General features: G+C 42.9%; 1 protein-coding gene across 1 annotated transcript; it reads right to left on the reverse strand.

The window, feature by feature from the left end:
* Positions 1-4,152: 4,152 nt before the first annotated feature.
* On the reverse strand, positions 4,153-16,397 carry thbs1b (thrombospondin 1b). Its single transcript, XM_010740621.3, has 23 exons — positions 16,181-16,397; positions 15,948-16,032; positions 15,260-15,819; positions 14,967-15,042; positions 14,528-14,611; positions 14,294-14,403; positions 13,730-13,855; positions 12,660-12,756; positions 11,568-11,741; positions 11,234-11,410; positions 10,965-11,138; positions 10,638-10,765; positions 10,140-10,292; positions 9,748-9,966; positions 9,549-9,656; positions 8,996-9,155; positions 8,757-8,875; positions 7,432-7,666; positions 7,076-7,303; positions 6,717-6,988; positions 6,525-6,622; positions 6,290-6,429; positions 4,153-6,161 (listed from the first exon to the last, which is right to left on the reverse strand). The coding sequence occupies exons 2-23, from the start codon at positions 16,009-16,011 to the stop codon at positions 6,154-6,156; spliced, it is 3,510 nt and encodes a 1,169-aa protein (XP_010738923.1). The 5' UTR covers positions 16,012-16,032; positions 16,181-16,397; the 3' UTR covers positions 4,153-6,153.
* Positions 16,398-18,798: the final 2,401 nt, after the last annotated feature.

Raw genomic sequence — 18,798 nt, forward strand, 5'->3', positions numbered from 1 at the left:
CACAGCACATCCTAGTCAGGAATCCCATCGCTACTGCCAACAATCACAGGAATCATATTGTTCTCTTTGGGGGATTATTTTATGATGGTTTACAGAAGGCTATTACAAAGTGTTTATTTGATTATGTCACAGTTATGTCACTCGAACTCAAAAGAACTTTTGTTTCACTGATGCCACGATTGTTGTAAAACTCAAAGTGTCTAAAAGTTGTGGCTTGCGGCTGTTGTGGGGCCTAGAGTTTGAAAAACGTTATGTTCAGAAAGTCTATCCATCCATAACCGCTTATCTCAATCAGGGCTGGAGCTGTTCCCAACTGACATTGAGCGAGACGTCACCAGTTGCCAGTTCATTACAGGGCTGACGCATTCATGGTCTCATTAACACCTATGGGCACATTAAGCTTTAAACCTGCATGTCTTGGGCCAGAGTTAGGGTTAGGCTGTGGGAGGAAGCCAGAGTACTTTTGAGGGAACCCGTATAGACACGATGAGAACAAACTCCACACAAAAAGCCGGCTGAAGTGCTCAAACCAGGAACTTTCTCCTTGTTCTCATGTTCAGAAAGCCTTAGTTGTTAAAGAAAAGTTCTCCAAATAATACACTTACCACTGATATATAAAAATGTTCAGCTGTTTGACATTTAAAGCTTGACAAGGAAAGATTTCGACTCATTCACAAGGATGAGGCACTCTCTAAAATTCAGCAGTGTTAAAGAGACAAACGTGAAAGCATTGAAGGCCGTCTGTCATTTTAACAGACGAACACTGATGCTGATCTACTGTAACATTAAATAATTCACATGTAACACATGTCAATAATCACCAGATTGCTAAGCAAGTGTTTCTTTAGACGGCCCGAAAATTGCGATGTGGTTGATAAACGGAGTGAAACAAGAAGGATTGATGTGTTGGCACTTGAGGGACAGGGGAGTAATACTGAATCATTAATCAGCCAGTGGTAGCTAATGTTGCAGGGGAAGCAAGTGGCAGCAAGGAGGTAGAAATCATCTGCTTCATGCGATGTTAACATTTTACATATTTTCTCTCCATGACCTTTTTATAAAAGCATTTTTCTGTAATTGTTATTGTGAAAGCCAAAGCCAAGCCGTTTGTGGAGCCAGAAAGCAGATGACTCAAGATGTTACATAACCACAGGAGTGAATAAAGTGATGATTTGAACAATTCTGCTGCCTGCAGCTGTACAGGTGTCATTGAGGTTTTATTTAAATCTCACCCTGCACACCCAACTATTGCTATAATGGAAGGTAAAGGCTTTTGACTAAAACCACATTCCAGACTTATATTGTTCAAGAAAATGTTATTCTGCTCTTATTTGAGTCTCAAATACTGTATGTACAGGTGGGGCCCTACAGCTCCTGTGCTTACAAATGTATATGGTGGATAAATGCAGCAGTATTCAGTGGGGGGTCCTCCATCTTAACATAACACTTCAGCACCACAATACACATCAGCATTGAGGCACAAAGGTGTTGAATGACAGACTAGAGGAGGAGGGAGGCCAGATGAAATGTAGCGTTTCAAGTTTGAAGTTTGAGGTTTGAGGCCAATTGTGGCAGTGGGTTGGTTTTGCAAATGGAGCGCAGTCTCTCCACTTCCCCGGGTGGATTACAGGAGCTAAATAAAGCCGTTGTAACTCCAGGGTGGACGGCTTTTGTTCCATTCATCAGCACTTTGCATTAGTCACTACACTTCAAGGCTAATGTATTATCCTTTTACTGCAAAGGGTGTTTTTTTTAGACCCATTAAAGGTGCTGGAGGTAATTGGGTGGGTCTTCTTCAGCTTCAGTCTGTCATTATTTGAGGAGTGTGTGTGTGTGTGTTGAGACCGGAAGGCTGCCAGTTTGAAGTCTGGGTCATGCTGAGAAAATCTAAGAGTGGGCAACATGACACACTGTGGTTTGCATCAAGGTGTCTCACAGTAACTCTAACTCGGATGAAGCCAGAAATACCAGAATAATTGTACATCACTGTATCTATATAAGATAGAAAACACTCCACTTCTCAAAATTGTGCCCAGCTGAATTAGTCGATTAATTGATCAGCTGCCAGACAGAAAGCCAATCTGCAACTGATAATCGTGTAATCATTTTTCTATCAACATATTTGCTGATTCAGATCTGACAATTTGCTGCTTTTCTTTGTAATGGGATTGTAAACTTATTTTTTTTGTGATTGTCATTTGTACAACAATCTATCTGACTATGGGACAATTGTGAAATAGATTTTCGGAAATTTTATAGACAAAATAATGACCCCATCTCATTATAACATTAACGAAGACAAACACTACTTGCAGTTCATCAATATCTAAATTTACACGCCTGCTTTAAATTTGGGTTTAAAAGTAAGACATCTGCATTAAATGAGGATTAAGAGGATACTACTATTTGTGTTAGTCTCCTCTTTAATTTCTTCAACAAAACATAAGACATAAAATCAGACATTATCAGGCAAAACTCTGTAAGAAAATTGTCTGTCTGTGACTTTTCTTTTAAAACGTGGTGATTCTCAATGTGGCATCGCTCACATGCTGACATGCAAGCCTAAAAAAGGGTCTGAGAGTAAACATGTGGGTGTTTGTAGACAGCTGGCAGAGATGTGTGAGAACTGCAGCTGGTATTAAGATGTCTAGTCTTCAGTGTTGCCACATTGTCATAATCCATAATAAGTCATGCCGGGTTGTCATCATTAATAAGAAAGAGTTTGTAATTGACTCTAGTTCTTTAGTTCTGTAAGTTTGTAATTGAAATTTCATAACGTAGCCCATAAATGTCTATTTGCTTCTCTATATTTGATTGCAACAGTGTTTCATCCAGTACTCAGTTCATAACAAGCTCTTACTGAACATGTCTAAACACATTTTGTCTGGTTGTTCTTCTTCGTCTTCTTCTACACTGGCAGACAGAAAATTGTGTTTTTCTTTCCTTTTTAGAAGAAACTGAAGAAGAGTTTGGTTTTTTGCAAGAGCAACATGGTCAAAGAAAGTCTATGTTAGAAGTAACCACTGTGCAGGACAGTTTGACCAGTAAATTAGGGGTCTTCATAGGTCCTCTAGAGGCCATGTCTTACCTCTGTTCAGTTCACTTGTGTTGGGTAGAGTCCTGTTGTTTAGCCATGAGTCTCGGGAAAGTGTCAACTGTGAAACACACGGAAACATTACATGTGTTGCCACTCTTCTGGATCCTGTTGCTTGTTTTGGTGTTCTCTTTCTGTTTTGCATCTGTTCCATTTGACAGCATTTTTAATTCAGCTCCTTGAGTTTGTTTGGATCAGATCTGTTTTTTTGGAAAATTAATTTACTGTATGCAGGTCAGGTTCAGTTAGGTTTTCCATCTGTCTGTTTTGGATTGTTTTTCCATAGGTTTGGACCCATGTAGACTTGTACCAGTGATCTGTTGGGCATCCAGTGCAGAAATGACTGCTCTAACACTAAAGATGGAGGTGAAAACAACATTGCATTCAGTAATTAGATCGTGGTATCACCCAAAAGAATCACAAAATGTTTCTGAGCCCTCATGGTAAATGTGTTGTTGTTGTTGTTGTTGTATGAGGTCGAACAAAATACAAAAACATCCTAAAAATCTAATTTTGTTGAGACTTGACACACGAGGTCACAATTCGTGGACCTGCCGTGTTGTGTTCTTGCTATTTTGTCCAGCAGTGGATTTTTTTTCAGCCTGTATGTCCACTGTCAAGGTTTATGTCAGTCTAATATTTGTTCTCTGTGTTGTTTAACCTTCTGCAAAGGTCAGCGCACATTAGAGAGGTCAGGCAGATCAAGCTGAGAAGCAGACGTCTGTGTCAAATTCCTCATGTGGCCTTTATCACAGAGGCTATGTGTGTCTCTCTGCAGAGAGAAAGGCCTGAAAGTACAACTCTGTTTGTGCCTTTGGGGGAACTGAGCAATCGTTTTGACTTTGAGTAAGTTCAAGTGTTGAGCTTTGGGGCTACTTTAGAAATAATCACAGCTGGTTATCTTTGAGATGCGTTCTTTGAGATATGATAAGTCTAGTTTGTTTTTAATGTAAAACATATTATATGTTTTATATTGTAAATCATATTGGACATAAACCTGGATGACAAAGAATGATAAAATAGCTCCAACCTGACAAACAAAAACACAGACAGGCTCGAGAATTTTAACAACTATTTTATTGTCTTGAAGTATGTAACAAAATAATCGCTATGAATAAAAACAGCATTTTTGCTTTGTACAACTAAGAAAATGTTTACAGACAAGCAAAACTAATTGTACAAAAATAATGGTAACAATGATACACAATAACAAAGAAGGTAAAAACGATAAAGAACAGAACATCCTCACGTCAGTGTGCAAACCGTTTATACAGACGGACGTGTGCCCTTTTGGTAAGGCAACAAATCCTGATAAATTATTTAAATAGCATTTATCTACACACACGCGCGCGCACACACACAGTTCAACCTCTCACAAACAGCTAAGACAAAACAGAACAATAATTTATCTGCTAAAAACAGCATTGGACATACATGATAAAGCAAAATTATTCATTTAAAAAAAAGGAATCTCCCATTTTACTGTCATTTGTCACTGGGATGGATCACGGGATTGGGAGCTCGATGTGTTTTTGTTTTTTTTTTAAGATATGAAATGTCATACTATTTACAGCTCATGCTACAGTAGCAAGATGTCCATCATTTCAAAGGAATATGAAAAAGTACTTAGGTTGTGTTTTTGTTTGATCAAATTATACAACAGCAATGAGGTAATATTTGTACATCAAAGATCTCCTTTGTTTTTCATCTCTCTCTGAAGAAAAGGCACACAAGTCACATACACTTCATGCTAAATAGCCCTATCTGAAGAATACCTAATTGACTTTGTACAATAGGAGATAATAGACACTGACAAGAGCAAGCATCCTGCATCTGACACCTGGCTGTACCTGATTTTGGGTCTGTTTCATTGTAATATTGGATGCTTTTTTCTTTCTTTCTTTCTTTTTTTTTACTTTTTCAAAGCATTCAAATTTCCTTTGCTGCCTACATTGTAGGCAAGAGTCAATAAATTACATGTATTTACACAATTTCAAATTGAAATCCTCAAAAGCTGAGGGAGATAATCTCTTCATTGACCAACGTTTTGATGTAAGATAAGGGAGTGTTTTGGAGGCAATACTGGCTTTAAGATCACTGGCTCTGGCAAGTTTTTGTAAAATATAATCCTCATCTTTTTTCTTACTGGTCTGATATGGGAAGGTCGTTACTTTCATCTCGCCCTGAGTTGTTTAGTTAACCAGACAACACCAACAAAGCCCATGATACTTGTAAGTTCAAAACATAGCTAACCTAGATGTTAATTTTGTATTTCCATAGTTCTTCTCTACAGAGATTCTTAGGTAGATGCATAAAAGCACTTTCTTGTTCCGTTCATGGCCACATACAGTACATGCATGAACACAAACACCCACAACATCACGTTCCCCTTATGTCTAACTCGCTCCACTCCCAACCATTTTCTTAAATCACAAGTCCTAAAAAAAAATGTTACTGCTGTCTTCAGCCTTTGAGTCCTTAAAAGTTGTATCAATCAGAATCTACATCCTGGCAGACCTAGTAAAGCAAAGGGAATATTTCATCGGGTCTTTCTTTGGGATGTCCATCCAGAAGGTAAGGTAGAAAGGCACACAGGCTGAAGAAGTGGGATAGAAAGAGAGAGAGAGAGAGAGATGTAAAGGCTTGGAAGTGCATAGTTGTCTATGGGGAGCCGTTCCCGCACAGAGATGAATGAGGTCTTTCAGAGAGCGAGAAAGCAGGCAGAGCTGGGATAGAAAGGTGTTTGTGTCCTACTGGCAGAGCTAGAGGGGTTTGTTTTCCTTTTTTCCCCCCAGCTCTCCCTGCTCTCGTGGATGCTAAGGGTGGAGGAGAAGGGGGCTCTCTGATCCTCAACTGGCAGTCAACAGGTTGGTGCTCTGCCCGAACCAGCTTCAAGCTACCCTGAGGCCAACCACATGCCCTTCGCCCCGTCCGAGTGTGCGTGCCGCAGAAGAAAGAGTTGCGGAGATAAATCGGTCCCTGGACTTTGCATCAGAATACATAAGTTCATACTTTATACAAAAAAAGGTGCATTCCTCAGAGTTTCCTGCGCCGTCCATTTAGACATCTGTTAAAGAGAGAGACAATAAAAGGCGTTGGATATGGATTCTACATTGATTTGAGGAGCAGGAGATCAAATGCTTTCTGGTACAATACTTCTACAATCATATTTAGTTATTTAATGTAAATGCTTACCTCTGCATTCATACTTGAGGTCTGAGAAGTATACCATCTCTTGTGAGAAAACAAAAAGACCTAGCCTGCCACCAGCATATGTCTTGTCATAGATGCTACCAGAATCTGCCATGATCTTCTTGCCCTCGTACATCACAACTCTGTTGGAGGAACGAAACAAAGGAAAGTTGGTGAGTTCCAAAACTTGGTACTTTACTTGGCACTCTATGTAGACTAGTTAATATCATCCGCCCACCTAATAAGTCCTGTTCTCGGTCTGTGAATCAGATGCCATCTGTAGGCAGTGAAGTCTTTCCATCCAACATTCTTTGGGTCATGCCAGAGAGTACGGACCTAAAGCATGGGGAATAAAAAAAACATTAGTTTATCTTCTCACACAATCATTCATTGGGTGATAGAACCTCCAGAAGTGCACCAAATTTCTTACCTGTCCTGGGGTATTCCCTGTGTGCCACAGGGCATTCCTGAGGTGCTCTCCTGGGCCAGTGGTAGAGTTAACCACTTTAATGGACAGGCCAGAGTAGCCCTGGGCCTTGGTGGGTTTGTTCGACCAGTATGTCTGTGTAATCTGCTTCCACATCACAACATAGAACCTGGAACTGGACTGATAACCAAACACAAAGCCGGCATAATCATCATCCCTCTCTGTGTTGATGAAGAAAGTCCCACTGAAGTCCACTGAATTGAACTCATGGTAACCTGAAGGAAAAATGCAAGTTGGAGGTCAGAACTTCAGCTAAATCTTTTGGTAAAACTGGGTACATTTTGTAGACAATTTTTACTTACCAACAGCGATGCCAGGGTCGCAGTTGACGGTCTGAACCAGCTCTTTGCCCTGATGACGGACAACCCAATTGGGGTCAATCTGTGAGGTGCCTTTGGGATCTAGAGGAACCATCTGGAACTTGCGGAAGTCTGTCTCGCTAATGTCAAAGTTCTCTGGACACACGTCGTAGATGTCGGGCACATTGTCTTGGTCAAAGTCATCTTTGCAAGCGTCTCCACGACCATCACCTGAAAAGTATACATATTTATTAGTGATAATACTGAATGAGCTTTGAAGTTCTCTAGACATGCTGTGAGTTTTCAGCTCATTGCTTCTTTGGTACAACCTTCTTTGGGGTTGCAACAGGTTTGCTCACCATCAGAGTCTACTTGGTCAGGGTTGAAGGCCAATCTACAGTTGTCCTTGTCATCAGGAATGCCATCGTTGTCATCATCATGGTCGCAGGCATCTCCCTTGCCGTCCTTGTCATGGTCAGCTTGGTTGGCGTTAGGGATGTATGGGCAGTTGTCCAGGTTGTTCTGGTGTCCATCCTCATCAATGTCCTGGTTGCTGTCACACTTGTCTCCTACACGGTCATCATCTGAATCCACCTGCGATGATACAATGTTTTGTCATCAGAGTTAATTCATGTTTGGCTTAAGGGGACAATGAAGTATCATTAGACTAACATAGGTTATTACATTCCACCATGTTTATATCCTTTAACGGTGGTGTTTCCTACTATAATTGTTCTTTAATCTCTGCTCTTGTGCTTTCATTAAGGACTTTCCTTAGGCTGAAATCACTCTGTCTCTGTAAACCTGCCAAGCTCAATTTGTCCAAGAGATCTGTCAGCATGTTACAGCTACGAAAAATCAAACATCACTCTACAAGACTATTGCTCCTCCTACTGCAATTTGCTTGTTGAGTGCTTCCAGCTTCCTGCTATTCCTAACTGGCAGGACTAGACGCACCCTGCGGCTCTAAGAAAGAATAGGGCCAAAGGGGATGAATGGATGGAGATGGAGGGTGACAGCAGGGGATGTGAGGATTTGGGTAACTGTGTAGTATCAAATATTCTATAAAGGAATCTCAATAAGACCACAACTTGAACTTGAAGGGGGTATTCTGTGCAGTTTTTGTAGTCTTTGGAACAACAAGTAATATGTTTGGACTTGTCTCTTCTGGCTTTTAATTGCTGCATGCAATACAGTCTTTAAAAGCCACATTAGTGTAGATTTAGACTCCCCCCCACCTTCCTCCATCCTGATTCCCGTTGTACAACACATTCCTGTTTCTCAGTGTAGCATGGCACAGGTGGACTGAGCTGGCCCGTGGTGCACAGACAGGGCATGCACACAGCCTAGGGCCAGACCATTCCTCACTAATATCCAGCCTGGGGCCTCTTTCCCCACATTAGCTAGCTAACGTCAATGGGCCATTGAAAAGACCCCTAGCCCCCCACCACGCCTTATTGAACTGATGTGCCCTTGAGCTGCATACAGGATTTACTCCACCTTTACATGGCATGATAAAGCTTATACAGCTACAGAGGGCTAATCGCAGAGGCTCTGTCTCAATTGAAAGACAGATATATGCTGAGCTACAGAGAAAGGCAGGGAGATGAATGTGGATTATTGTTGGTGGGTGAAGTGGAAGAAAATGGGGAAGGGCAATGTGTATGTACATGTGTCCACACACCTGATCAGGATTATGTTCCAGTGGGCAATTGTCACACATGTCTCCCACTCCATCCAGATCTGTGTCTCTCTGGTCAACGTTGTAGACATAGGGACAGTTGTCCTTTTCATTCAGTATGCCTGTGGAATTAATAGAAATGTGACGTGAAAAGCCAGTACAAAATATATTACTCAAAAAACATGACCTCATTTCAGTTCAGCTTGTATTATTCTTGAGGATCCCTTTTTTCCAGTCCTCACCATCTCCATCAATGTCCACAGCACAGGCATCTCCCTCTCCGTTGTTGTCAGTGTCTGTTTGGTCTGGGTTACTATTGTAGGGGCAGTTGTCACAGCGGTCACCCACATCATCGCGGTCATAGTCATACTGCCTGGGGTTGTACACGAATGGACAGTTGTCCTATTTCAAAAAGAAAGAGACAAAGAGGAAGAGAAAGAGTTAAGGGACGTCATTTGCCATCTGAGCCTGAGTGGATCTATTTACAGAGAGGGAGTGATGCAGGATGAAAAGGTGCTTTATTTTTACGTCCTGTCCCAAATCTTACGTTGGGATTAGCAAACGAACAGTGCTGCTCCTTCAGAGCTGTACCTCAGTGTTGGAATTTGAGGTTTTGGCTCAGGTTGAGGAGAAACATTTGCTTTCCTGCTTATCCTCCCCTCCCCTTTCCCCCCCTCTCCACCTGCCTTCTTATTACACAGCATGAATGATGAATGCAAAAATCACAGTCACAGAACACACACACAGACACTCCCTTGTCCGTAGTTATGGCCACATCTGGAGAGTTTCACTTACCCTATCGTCAGGAATGCCATCATTGTCATCATCATTGTCACAAGCATCTCCAATGCCGTCCTTATCGTAATCTTCCTGCCCAGAGTTGGGGAGGTTGGGACAGTTGTCCTGAACAACAGAAAACAAAGTTAGACAGTCAGCGATGATAACAAACATTGAAACAGTCTGATTTTAACCCTGACAAAAAACGTATAAGTACCTTTTTGCAGTGGTAGGTGGCGTTCTCCACACAAACCAGGTCAGCATTGGGCCATCCATCCAGATCTGTGTCCTCTCCACAGATATGACCGTTGCCAGCATAGCCAGGCTTGCACTCGCAACGGTACATGGGATCGGCAAAGTGTCCGAGGTAGTTACAGCGTGCGTTTTTGTTGCAGTCATGACTTCCATCGAGGCAGGGATTACGAGGCGTGCACACCTGGAGAGCGAAAGAGGGGTGCATAGTTTGAATTAGAAAATGTAGCCATTCGTCTCAGTCACAAATACATACTACACTAGTATGTATTTGTCATACGATTCATCAACTTTTGCTCAAGCATTTGATTTTTGCTTCTCTCTGATTGGCTGCTTAACACAAAGTTGAGTACTTGCCTGTTTCTTAGCAGCAGCCTGCTCCACACCTTTGCCAAACGGCTGGGGGCCTGAGTAGCGAGGAGGGCAAGGCAGACAGTTGTAGCCAGGATCTGTGTTCTCACAGCGGTGCACACCATTAAACTCAAAGCAAGTGTCTGGAACCTCCTTGCACTGTTTTTTAGGATGAAAAGAACAAGAGATTGTTTGAGCTGGAGACTTGGTAGATGTTTTTTGTCTGTTTGTTTTTTTGGCCTTTTTGAGCTTTTTTATTTGATAGAGACAGCTGAAGAGTGACAGGAATGTGGGGAGAAAGAGATTGGGAATGACATGCAGAACAGAGCCACATGTCGGATTCAAACCCTGGGCTGCTGTGGCAAAGACTGAGCATTTGTACATGGGGGCGGTTGCTCTGCCAACTACGCTGAACGACACCCCACTTGGTAGATGTTTTAACAGGCATTAATCAATGTTTGAAGCTGACAAAATCATAATACAAAGGTCTAATGAAATTCTTACCTCATCAATGTCTTTACACTTGATACCATTGCCAGTGTAGCCAGCTGGGCACTTTCCACACTTCCAGGAACCATCAGGGAAACTGGTGCATTTGGCTCCAGCAAAGCAGGGGTTGGACAGGCATCCATCTGAAAACAGAAATGTTGGCTCATTATCAAGACAGCAACTGTGACATCAAAGGTATCATTCAGATTAAACCTTCTTAAAAAGACACTAAAAACCAACAGTAGGACAGTAATTGAAGGCACAGTGAAAACATTATCTTTAGAAGACAGATATGTGGACCTAAGGTTAGAAGTAAATCTGGAAGTGATCAAAGTGCCTCACCAATTGGACAGGCATTCTTGTTGCACCTCTGGGTGTCTTTGGCATCACCAACACAGTCTTTGCCTCCGTATTTTGGTGCAGGGTCATTGCACAGGCGTTTACGAGTCTGGGCACCGCCTCCACAGGTGGCAGTGCAGGTATCCCACGGTGACCAGGGTCCCCAGTTGCCATTGACTAAAGGACAAAAAGAAAACCTGATTGATTTCTGTCCTTTCTGTATACAACACACAAATGCAACCAGGCAGCGAATATCAGAAGGTGGGACTTACTCGGGCACGGAGACTTCTGACACTTCTCGGTTTGGCGGCCTTCTCCCTCACAGTCCTTGCCTCCGAGCTGAGGGGTGGGGGAGTTGCAGAGGCGGATACGGGTGATGACACCAGCACCACAGGTGACGGAGCAGGAAGACCAGGGTGACCAGTGGCTCCAGTTGCCGTCCTGCTTGACTGAAGGCCACAAAGAAAGGTCAAAGGTCAGTTATCAGGAACTAAAGTTGTTGACCATTACGGCACGCAGGCTACCAAAACTCCAAATCCCAGATAACATGTAAATCAGTTTGGCTGCTTTTTATTCCTTTGTTTGGTGAATATGTTGTTTACTCACAGCGCTTATCACACTCTTGGAGGTAGCAGTCGCGGGTCTGAACAGAGGTCCCCTCGCAGTTGTTATTGATACGGTCGCAAGAGCGTCCACGCTGCTGGATGCCCCGCCCACATGACACAGAACAATGGGTCCATTCAGACCACGGCGACCAGCCATCCTCTGCATAGTCGCTCGCTGAGGAGGAGGGAGAGGGAGAGAATATGAGAAAGAGGGGAAGAAGAAGACAATAAAAGAGCTATTCCAGCGAGGCAGCACCCCCCCCTCGCAGATGCCCCCCCCAAGCCTAAATGAGGAGGGAAAGCTCTTAAAGCGGAGGGCTAATAGTGTGGATTTAGCTGGGACTTAGACACAGAGAAGGCCATCTATTGAGAGGCAGGGCAGGGACTAACACGCTGAGAGAAGCCGGAGAAATAGAAAGGGCCACTGTCCTCAGGATGCATAGGGATGCCCCAATCGACTTATGTTTTCCCAAAGAGGAAACAGGTTTTGCAAACACGGTCCTGGGTGTGTAATGACTTCAACAAGTGGCTGAGGTCTGGATGAATGCGGCTCCCCTGTTTATTTAGGTTTTAGAAAAAGGCATTGCAGCCAAGCCTGCATAGGTATGAAGAACATGTCACTTCTCTTCATGCAGGAGATGGCTTCACTAAAACAGCCAACCAATTTTCCATTCCGCTTTAACCAATTTGGCAAATTACAGCCATTTCAACTTGAAGATTCAAAGATGTTTGGGAGCACAAAGCGCCAATGTTCCAAACACATAAGCACCCTTTCATTTCCTCGGATGTTATTGCAGTCAGATCATCTCTAAAATTAACATGCTTTCTCTTGAATAGAAACATTTACATCTCGGGAAATATTTGTGGCTTTTTTTTTGTTTAATATGGCAAATAACATAAACGGCTCTCTGTGAATAGGGCAGTGTTTGAATGCTGTGTGTGTGTTAGTTGAAACGTATACATTCTAGCCTACAGGGGATATTTATACAGTAGCTTATGCTGCAGGTTTACATAACTGTAATTAGAGCGCACTTTTCTATGCTGTGCAGATTGTAACAATGAGTTTAGGCTTTAAAAAAACATAAATGCTTACGTGTTCCACAGCGTGGGCAGCACTCCCCATCAGGAACAGTAGCATTGGCGCAGGGGATCAGGGGGCAGGAGATCTTGCGGCACACAGTAGCAGAGTTCTGCAAAAGCACAATGCATATGCTCACATATGTGGATCTCACCAAATGCTGCTTCAATTTTCTTCCAAATTATGCCCAGGCGCTGGATTAAACAGCCTCTTCCAAATGAAACTGAGACATTACAGAGATGTGTCACTAATATGGAGCTGTTTTTTGTGAATTTGAATGAGTGCGTGTTGCAGGGTAGTTCATCATCCAAGTCTTATCCCATCTCCGTGCAAACAGCTCATTAAAGCATCAGCATTTGCACGGATTTAGTGTGCTAGAGAAACTAAAAAGCAGAATCCTGGCTGAGAATGGAGACCCCCGCAAACAACCACCTGCCCACTGGGTCAGGGGGAGGGTGGGAATGAGGCCAAAGTCCTAATAATGAAAGTCAGTTTCACTGTGTTGCTGGACTGGGCACCGAGCCCCGAACAAGGAAAGGCAGCCTGCCAGCACAACCTGTGTGGGTGCACTGGGAATGACTCAGGGATAACAACTGCTTCTGACTATGCATGCTAATGTTCTCTCTCCTGGATCTGATCACTGACAGGGAGGAAAAGGGGAAATGGGGACAACTAGTGTATCAGTAGAAGAGGAAATCAGGAAATTAAACATATCTCTATAAGATTCTTCTCTGCCAAGTATTTTTCCTCCTGAACACATCGCTTATTTCCACTTGTCAGAGCCAAAGTCGTCCTTATTTAGTCTGGTCAAGTCCCTCTAGGCCACACTTGAGTTAAACCGACAACAGACCTCACATTACAACCATAAAGGCTGTTGGCCTTCTGCCAGGCTTTAAAACGACTAATTACTGACCAGATCAGATGAGTGGCGGTAAGTGTGTGTGAGTGTGACTTGCCTTTTACATACGAGTGTGTGTTTTTTTTGTGAGTGCGAGTAAAAACAAGTCCGATCATAGAGTGCATCCCCTCACGCGTGCGTTTAAGTACTCAAGACACAGCGTACACAAGCTGATGGGAGGCCTTACCTGACAAGTGCACTCGGTGCAGTCGTCCACGGTCCACTCGTCTCTGTTCTTGTGCACAATGCCGTTGTGGATGCAGACGCCATTGTGAATGCCAATGCGGTTCCTAATCAGCTTGTTCTCATCCGTCTGAGAGAAACAGACAAAGCAGACATATTGTTTGATTTACATTTACATTTACAAATATACACCAAATTCAGTGAATAAAAATGTAAAATAAATAAATAAATAAATATGTGCTTAAACCCAGAAAATGATTAAGACTGGGATATGTATGATAACTTAATTGTAAATCCAAACAAGCACAATATTATATGATATACAGAAAAATATGTTTAAGTAGTCTTTAGTCCTGTTTGGATTAACAATGAATACGCTTTCACAGTCCAAAACTTGACAAACATCCACATCTCCTGACTTTATTCTGCTCGACAACTGTGTTGATGGTAACTCAGAGACCACACAACACACACACACACACACACACACACACACAAAGGCAGACAGACAGGCAGACGGTGTCTTGCACCCTGTCACCAAACCAGACAGTCTGGTTGGTTTCCTCACCAGCTGGCGGAGTTCATTAGACAGCTCCTTGACCACTACACCAAGGCCCTTCAGCTCCTTAAACATGCTGACCAGGTCCTCACAGGAGAAGCCACAGACCATTTGCAGGTCTTCACCAAGACAAAAGCACAGGGAGAAAGGTTGGTCATTAGTGTTAGAGAAGGTAAAGTCTAGGCTAGACATGAGCGTCTGTAACAGGATATAATAGGAAGTTCGTGACATATCAGTGTTCACCTTTAGTCTTGTGTCCAGTGTACTCTGTTCTGATGGCTGAGGAGCCATTGAGGTTCTCCAGGATCATGGTGTCAGTTGTCAAAGCTGAAAGAAGCACAGCAACATTAAGCAAATCAAATCTGCACACTCATCATTATGGTTGGTTTATTAACAAGGAGGAATGTTGTTCTTAAAATGTTGCACATCCCACACAGCTATGAATTATTATTTTAAGTAATACTGCAAAGCCCAGAGGAGACCACAGGAGCCTGAGGTATTTGTAAACGGGCATTCCTGTGTGACAAGTGGTAAACATCTTCACAGGGAGGGATTAAATGTAGAAATCGGCAAGCAAATTAAGTATATAGACATTTCTTTGATAAGATTTTGCTGGCACTTGGCACTATATGAAGCAGATGGTTGGTTGGCAAACACGATGCAAGATGCCCAAATTACTCACAGCTTTGGCATCCTTTGTTGCGGAGGATGGCATCCAGTGTTGTTCCAAACACAAACCGCACGTTTTGTAGGACCCCCTGCAAGTATCAAAGCTCAGTTTAATCCTGTTCATCAGTAGCCGTATGACTGCATGCACTACACGCCTTAAAACAATCATTCAATCCTCCAACATGTGCGTCTTTACGCATTCAGAAATAATTACGCATTCGCCTCCGCTGACAACATTAAAAAGATTCTGAAATAAACCGTCTCCAAACTTTAAAACTAAATATCTTTAATGCGCCGTGCTCTCACCATGAACCTGTCCTTCACTGCTCCCTTGCCAATCCTGAGCTGCGCGCTGGCCGGAGTCTCCGGCGTCAGGATGCTCTGGATGGGCGCATCCAACTCGGCGGTGTTCACCTCCTCGCATCCCGCGTAAAGCTGCGCACGGTCCTCCTGCACGAACAGCGTGATATTCTTCCAGTGGTTCGTAGCCAGATCCACATCTTCAATGGAAACCACCTGCTGCTTGTTCTCGGTGGAGAAAACTATGTCCAAGGTGTTCGCTTTGCCGTTGGAGACGATCTCAAACACCGGTCCGGAGCCGTCTCGCTTCTCCACGGTCAGGAGGCTTCCCCTGGTACGTTTGAACTGCTTGAAGTTGAGCAGGAGGAGGAATCCCCTCTCGGCGTGGATAGAATCGATCAGGTCCCTAAAGGCGCTCTCGGGGACCGGGGGGATCAGGTCCGGGTTGAGTATCTTGTAGGCGGGGCTGTACGGGTCGTCTCCTTTCACCAGGGAGACCCCATGGTTCTTCCTGGGAACTTTGATCAGCTCAAACAAGTCATACACGCTGTTGTCGTCTCGACTCTCTGCGGGTGAATAATAATAAGCAGTCACTCTTTGTCTGGCAGCACACTGAAGGTTTATTATAATAAAATGTGTTTTCTATCTGAAAATAGAACCAATAATCAAACTGAATCACTTCAGCCAGACTCACCTGCGACTCTGGCACTCTCGCAGGTCCACAGCATCAATAGCAAAAATATCCCTGTCAACTTCATGGTGAAACACCAACCTGTTGCCTGTGACAAATAACGACAAAAGCAACAATCTAAGCATCTCCAACATTAAAATCAACACAGTCAGCGTGCAACAGGTTGAAAAAAATATTCAATTTGTTCACAAATCAATTTCTGCCAGTGCAGCTGCAGAATAATATTTATCACTCACCTGCTTGACGAAAACAGCAGACCCAAATAACGCAATAAAATCCCGCAGAACAAAAATGATGTAGAAATCCAGCAATAATCCTCAAGAATGAATCTATGGCGAATTATTTCAAAAGTTCCACCTTGAAAAGAGAAGAAGGGAAATTTATAATAATAATAATGATGATGCAAACTTGTCCCTGCTGCTATCGGCCGCTAGAAAAACTCCCTTTTTAAGCCGAGGGGGGACAAAGTGCTATTTAAATAGTTTGATGCCATTCCTAAGAAGTGGCCTCGTCCAATCACGGTGAGGGGAGAAAAAGGGACGAGCTTATCCCCTCTGCTCAGAGAGAGAGAGAGAGAGAGAGAGAGAGGTCTCCACTGCGGGACCAACTTGAGACTTTTAATGGACCAGTGTTTCCTCTCACAGCCTCCATCCATCAGTCCTCAGAAGCATTTCCACCACAGAGATTCCCATAAGCGCACTACAAACGACTGTAATATCCCTCTGATAGTCCAGTAGTGACCATGCCTGCGGCCCATAATGCACATCTGCAACTTATTTCACTTTTCCCCCCTTTCACTACTCATATTGTTTCAGCTTATTCCATATGATGCTCTGGTTTACAGTTTTGTTATATATCTTTAATTATACTACACAGTTACTGTTCCTTATTGTGAGAAAAAGAAATGCATTTCTTTGCTGTCACATCTCAGTTTGGAAGTGAGGTGAGTTTTTTAGTCTTGTCCTCAGTTTGTTGCAGTTTCACCTCCGACCGCTAGGAGCCGACGTGAGTTCACTGGAGAGGTGCCTGAGGCAGTTGAAGGTAAAAGTGCTGCAGCACACCTGAACTGACACTCTGGATCTTCACTGTGTTTGTTGAGTTTTTCTGCAAAACAAAAAAAAAAAAGAATTGATCAAATTCCTCATGATGTTTTGCACAAACAAACATTCCTGATTATGTGTCACTGAGCAAGGCGGCAAAAAACATGTAGGGAACTGTGTTAAAATCCAAACAAAACTCACAAATAATTTAAAATATCATATATATTGAAGCACAGACATGCCACACCATGTACAAAAGGATTTTCATATTAGCACCAATTAAACATGTCTTCAGGAGCTGTTTTTTTTTAAATAGTTAATGTATCAGGATCATTTAAACAAAACAAAATCAGTCTAGTTTATCAGGATAACTTTATTTTTTGTATTTTTCCAGATGATGACACGAGTGTATTTGCTGAATCACAGATTTAATTCAATTTTTTCTGAATATTGAACCATTCCTGTCATTCATTCAGGTTGCAAATAGCTCTTCGTACTTCATCGGGTGGCATTCTGCTCTCATCTGTTTAATTACTTATCTCAACTATGTGGCGTTTTAAAAGTGTCTTAGCACAGACTGTGTCTGTGGACACAGGTTATAGTTAAAGGGGATACAGTGATGTCTCATCCTTTCGTTCTTCATCTAGACAGATCTACCTTTGACAGGTAAGGAGTCGTACCTTTTGCTGCACACCGACACAGAGGAACTCAAGCTCCTCTGGCCGTGTGTCACAGCGTAATCTATCTACTTGATGCATAAGACACATGCATTTATATGTAATGTGACAGGTTTCAGAGCTATGGGTTTAACAGACATGTGTACTGGTGGAGCTGTAGGCTGCTTTAGACGTCTCTAGCCTGAAGGGTCCTGAGGTCAGAGCTGAGCTGACTCCTCTGGTGCCTGTGAGTCTCTGTCTCAGATCAGGACCCTTGATGAGGAGACTGTAGGTGGCTTGTTTCAGCCTGTAGAGGATACACTGTCAATGCCTCAGGTGCCAGGACAGTTGACTTGTCTGTGGTGTAATATGAAAATATGTGACGATAAAGATTTGTCTGTTTGGGGAAGGTGTTAACCTGTGCGAGTAAAATGGGCCAACTCGTGTTTGAGCGATGCACAATTAAGGAGCTTGTTTAAGCTCGTTTAAAGTCTTGTGTTAGTGTTTGGTTGTTATTTCGTAAGCTCGGCCTGTGGAGTCAAAAGAACACGTCCAGAAAAAGAATTGTGCTCCTGTTTTTGGCAGGAGAAAATATAAATAAAAGGATGAAGGGAACATTTGTATGAACACACACATGCCGCCACACACATCCACTAAAGACTGTTGGTGTGTAGACAGTAAACTTCACGAGCACATGCACACCACACATCTTCTTTTTCCTTTCCATTTCTTTCCTGTTTTTGGCCAAAAGGAGGAGAGGAGAAGAAAAAAAAAAGTGGAGAAACAAGGGAAGAAGAGGGCAGGACAAATAGATAGAGAGGAGGGATAGGATATGAGGAGCAAAGAGAAGTTATAAACAAGGAAAGAAGAAATGGGGGAAGGAGAGGAGATGTCAGGAGAATCGAGATGAAGGGGTTTTAAACAAGAAAGGGAGCAGAGAAATAAAGAGAGGAGAAACAGGAAAGAAGAGGAGGAATAAGGAAGAGTTGCAAGAAGGGGAGAGGATAAGAGAAGAGACACAAGTGAAGTAGAGAAACAACCATGGGAGATTATAAACAGGGAGAAGAGCAATGAGGAGAGGAAAGGAAGGGGGAGGACAAACAAGGAGGAGAAATGATAGTCAAGGAAAGAAGAGGTGAAACATGGAGAAGACAGTAA

This window comes from Larimichthys crocea, chromosome XI (assembly GCF_000972845.2).
Source record: "Larimichthys crocea isolate SSNF chromosome XI, L_crocea_2.0, whole genome shotgun sequence".
Taxonomy (NCBI): Eukaryota; Metazoa; Chordata; class Actinopteri; family Sciaenidae; genus Larimichthys; species Larimichthys crocea.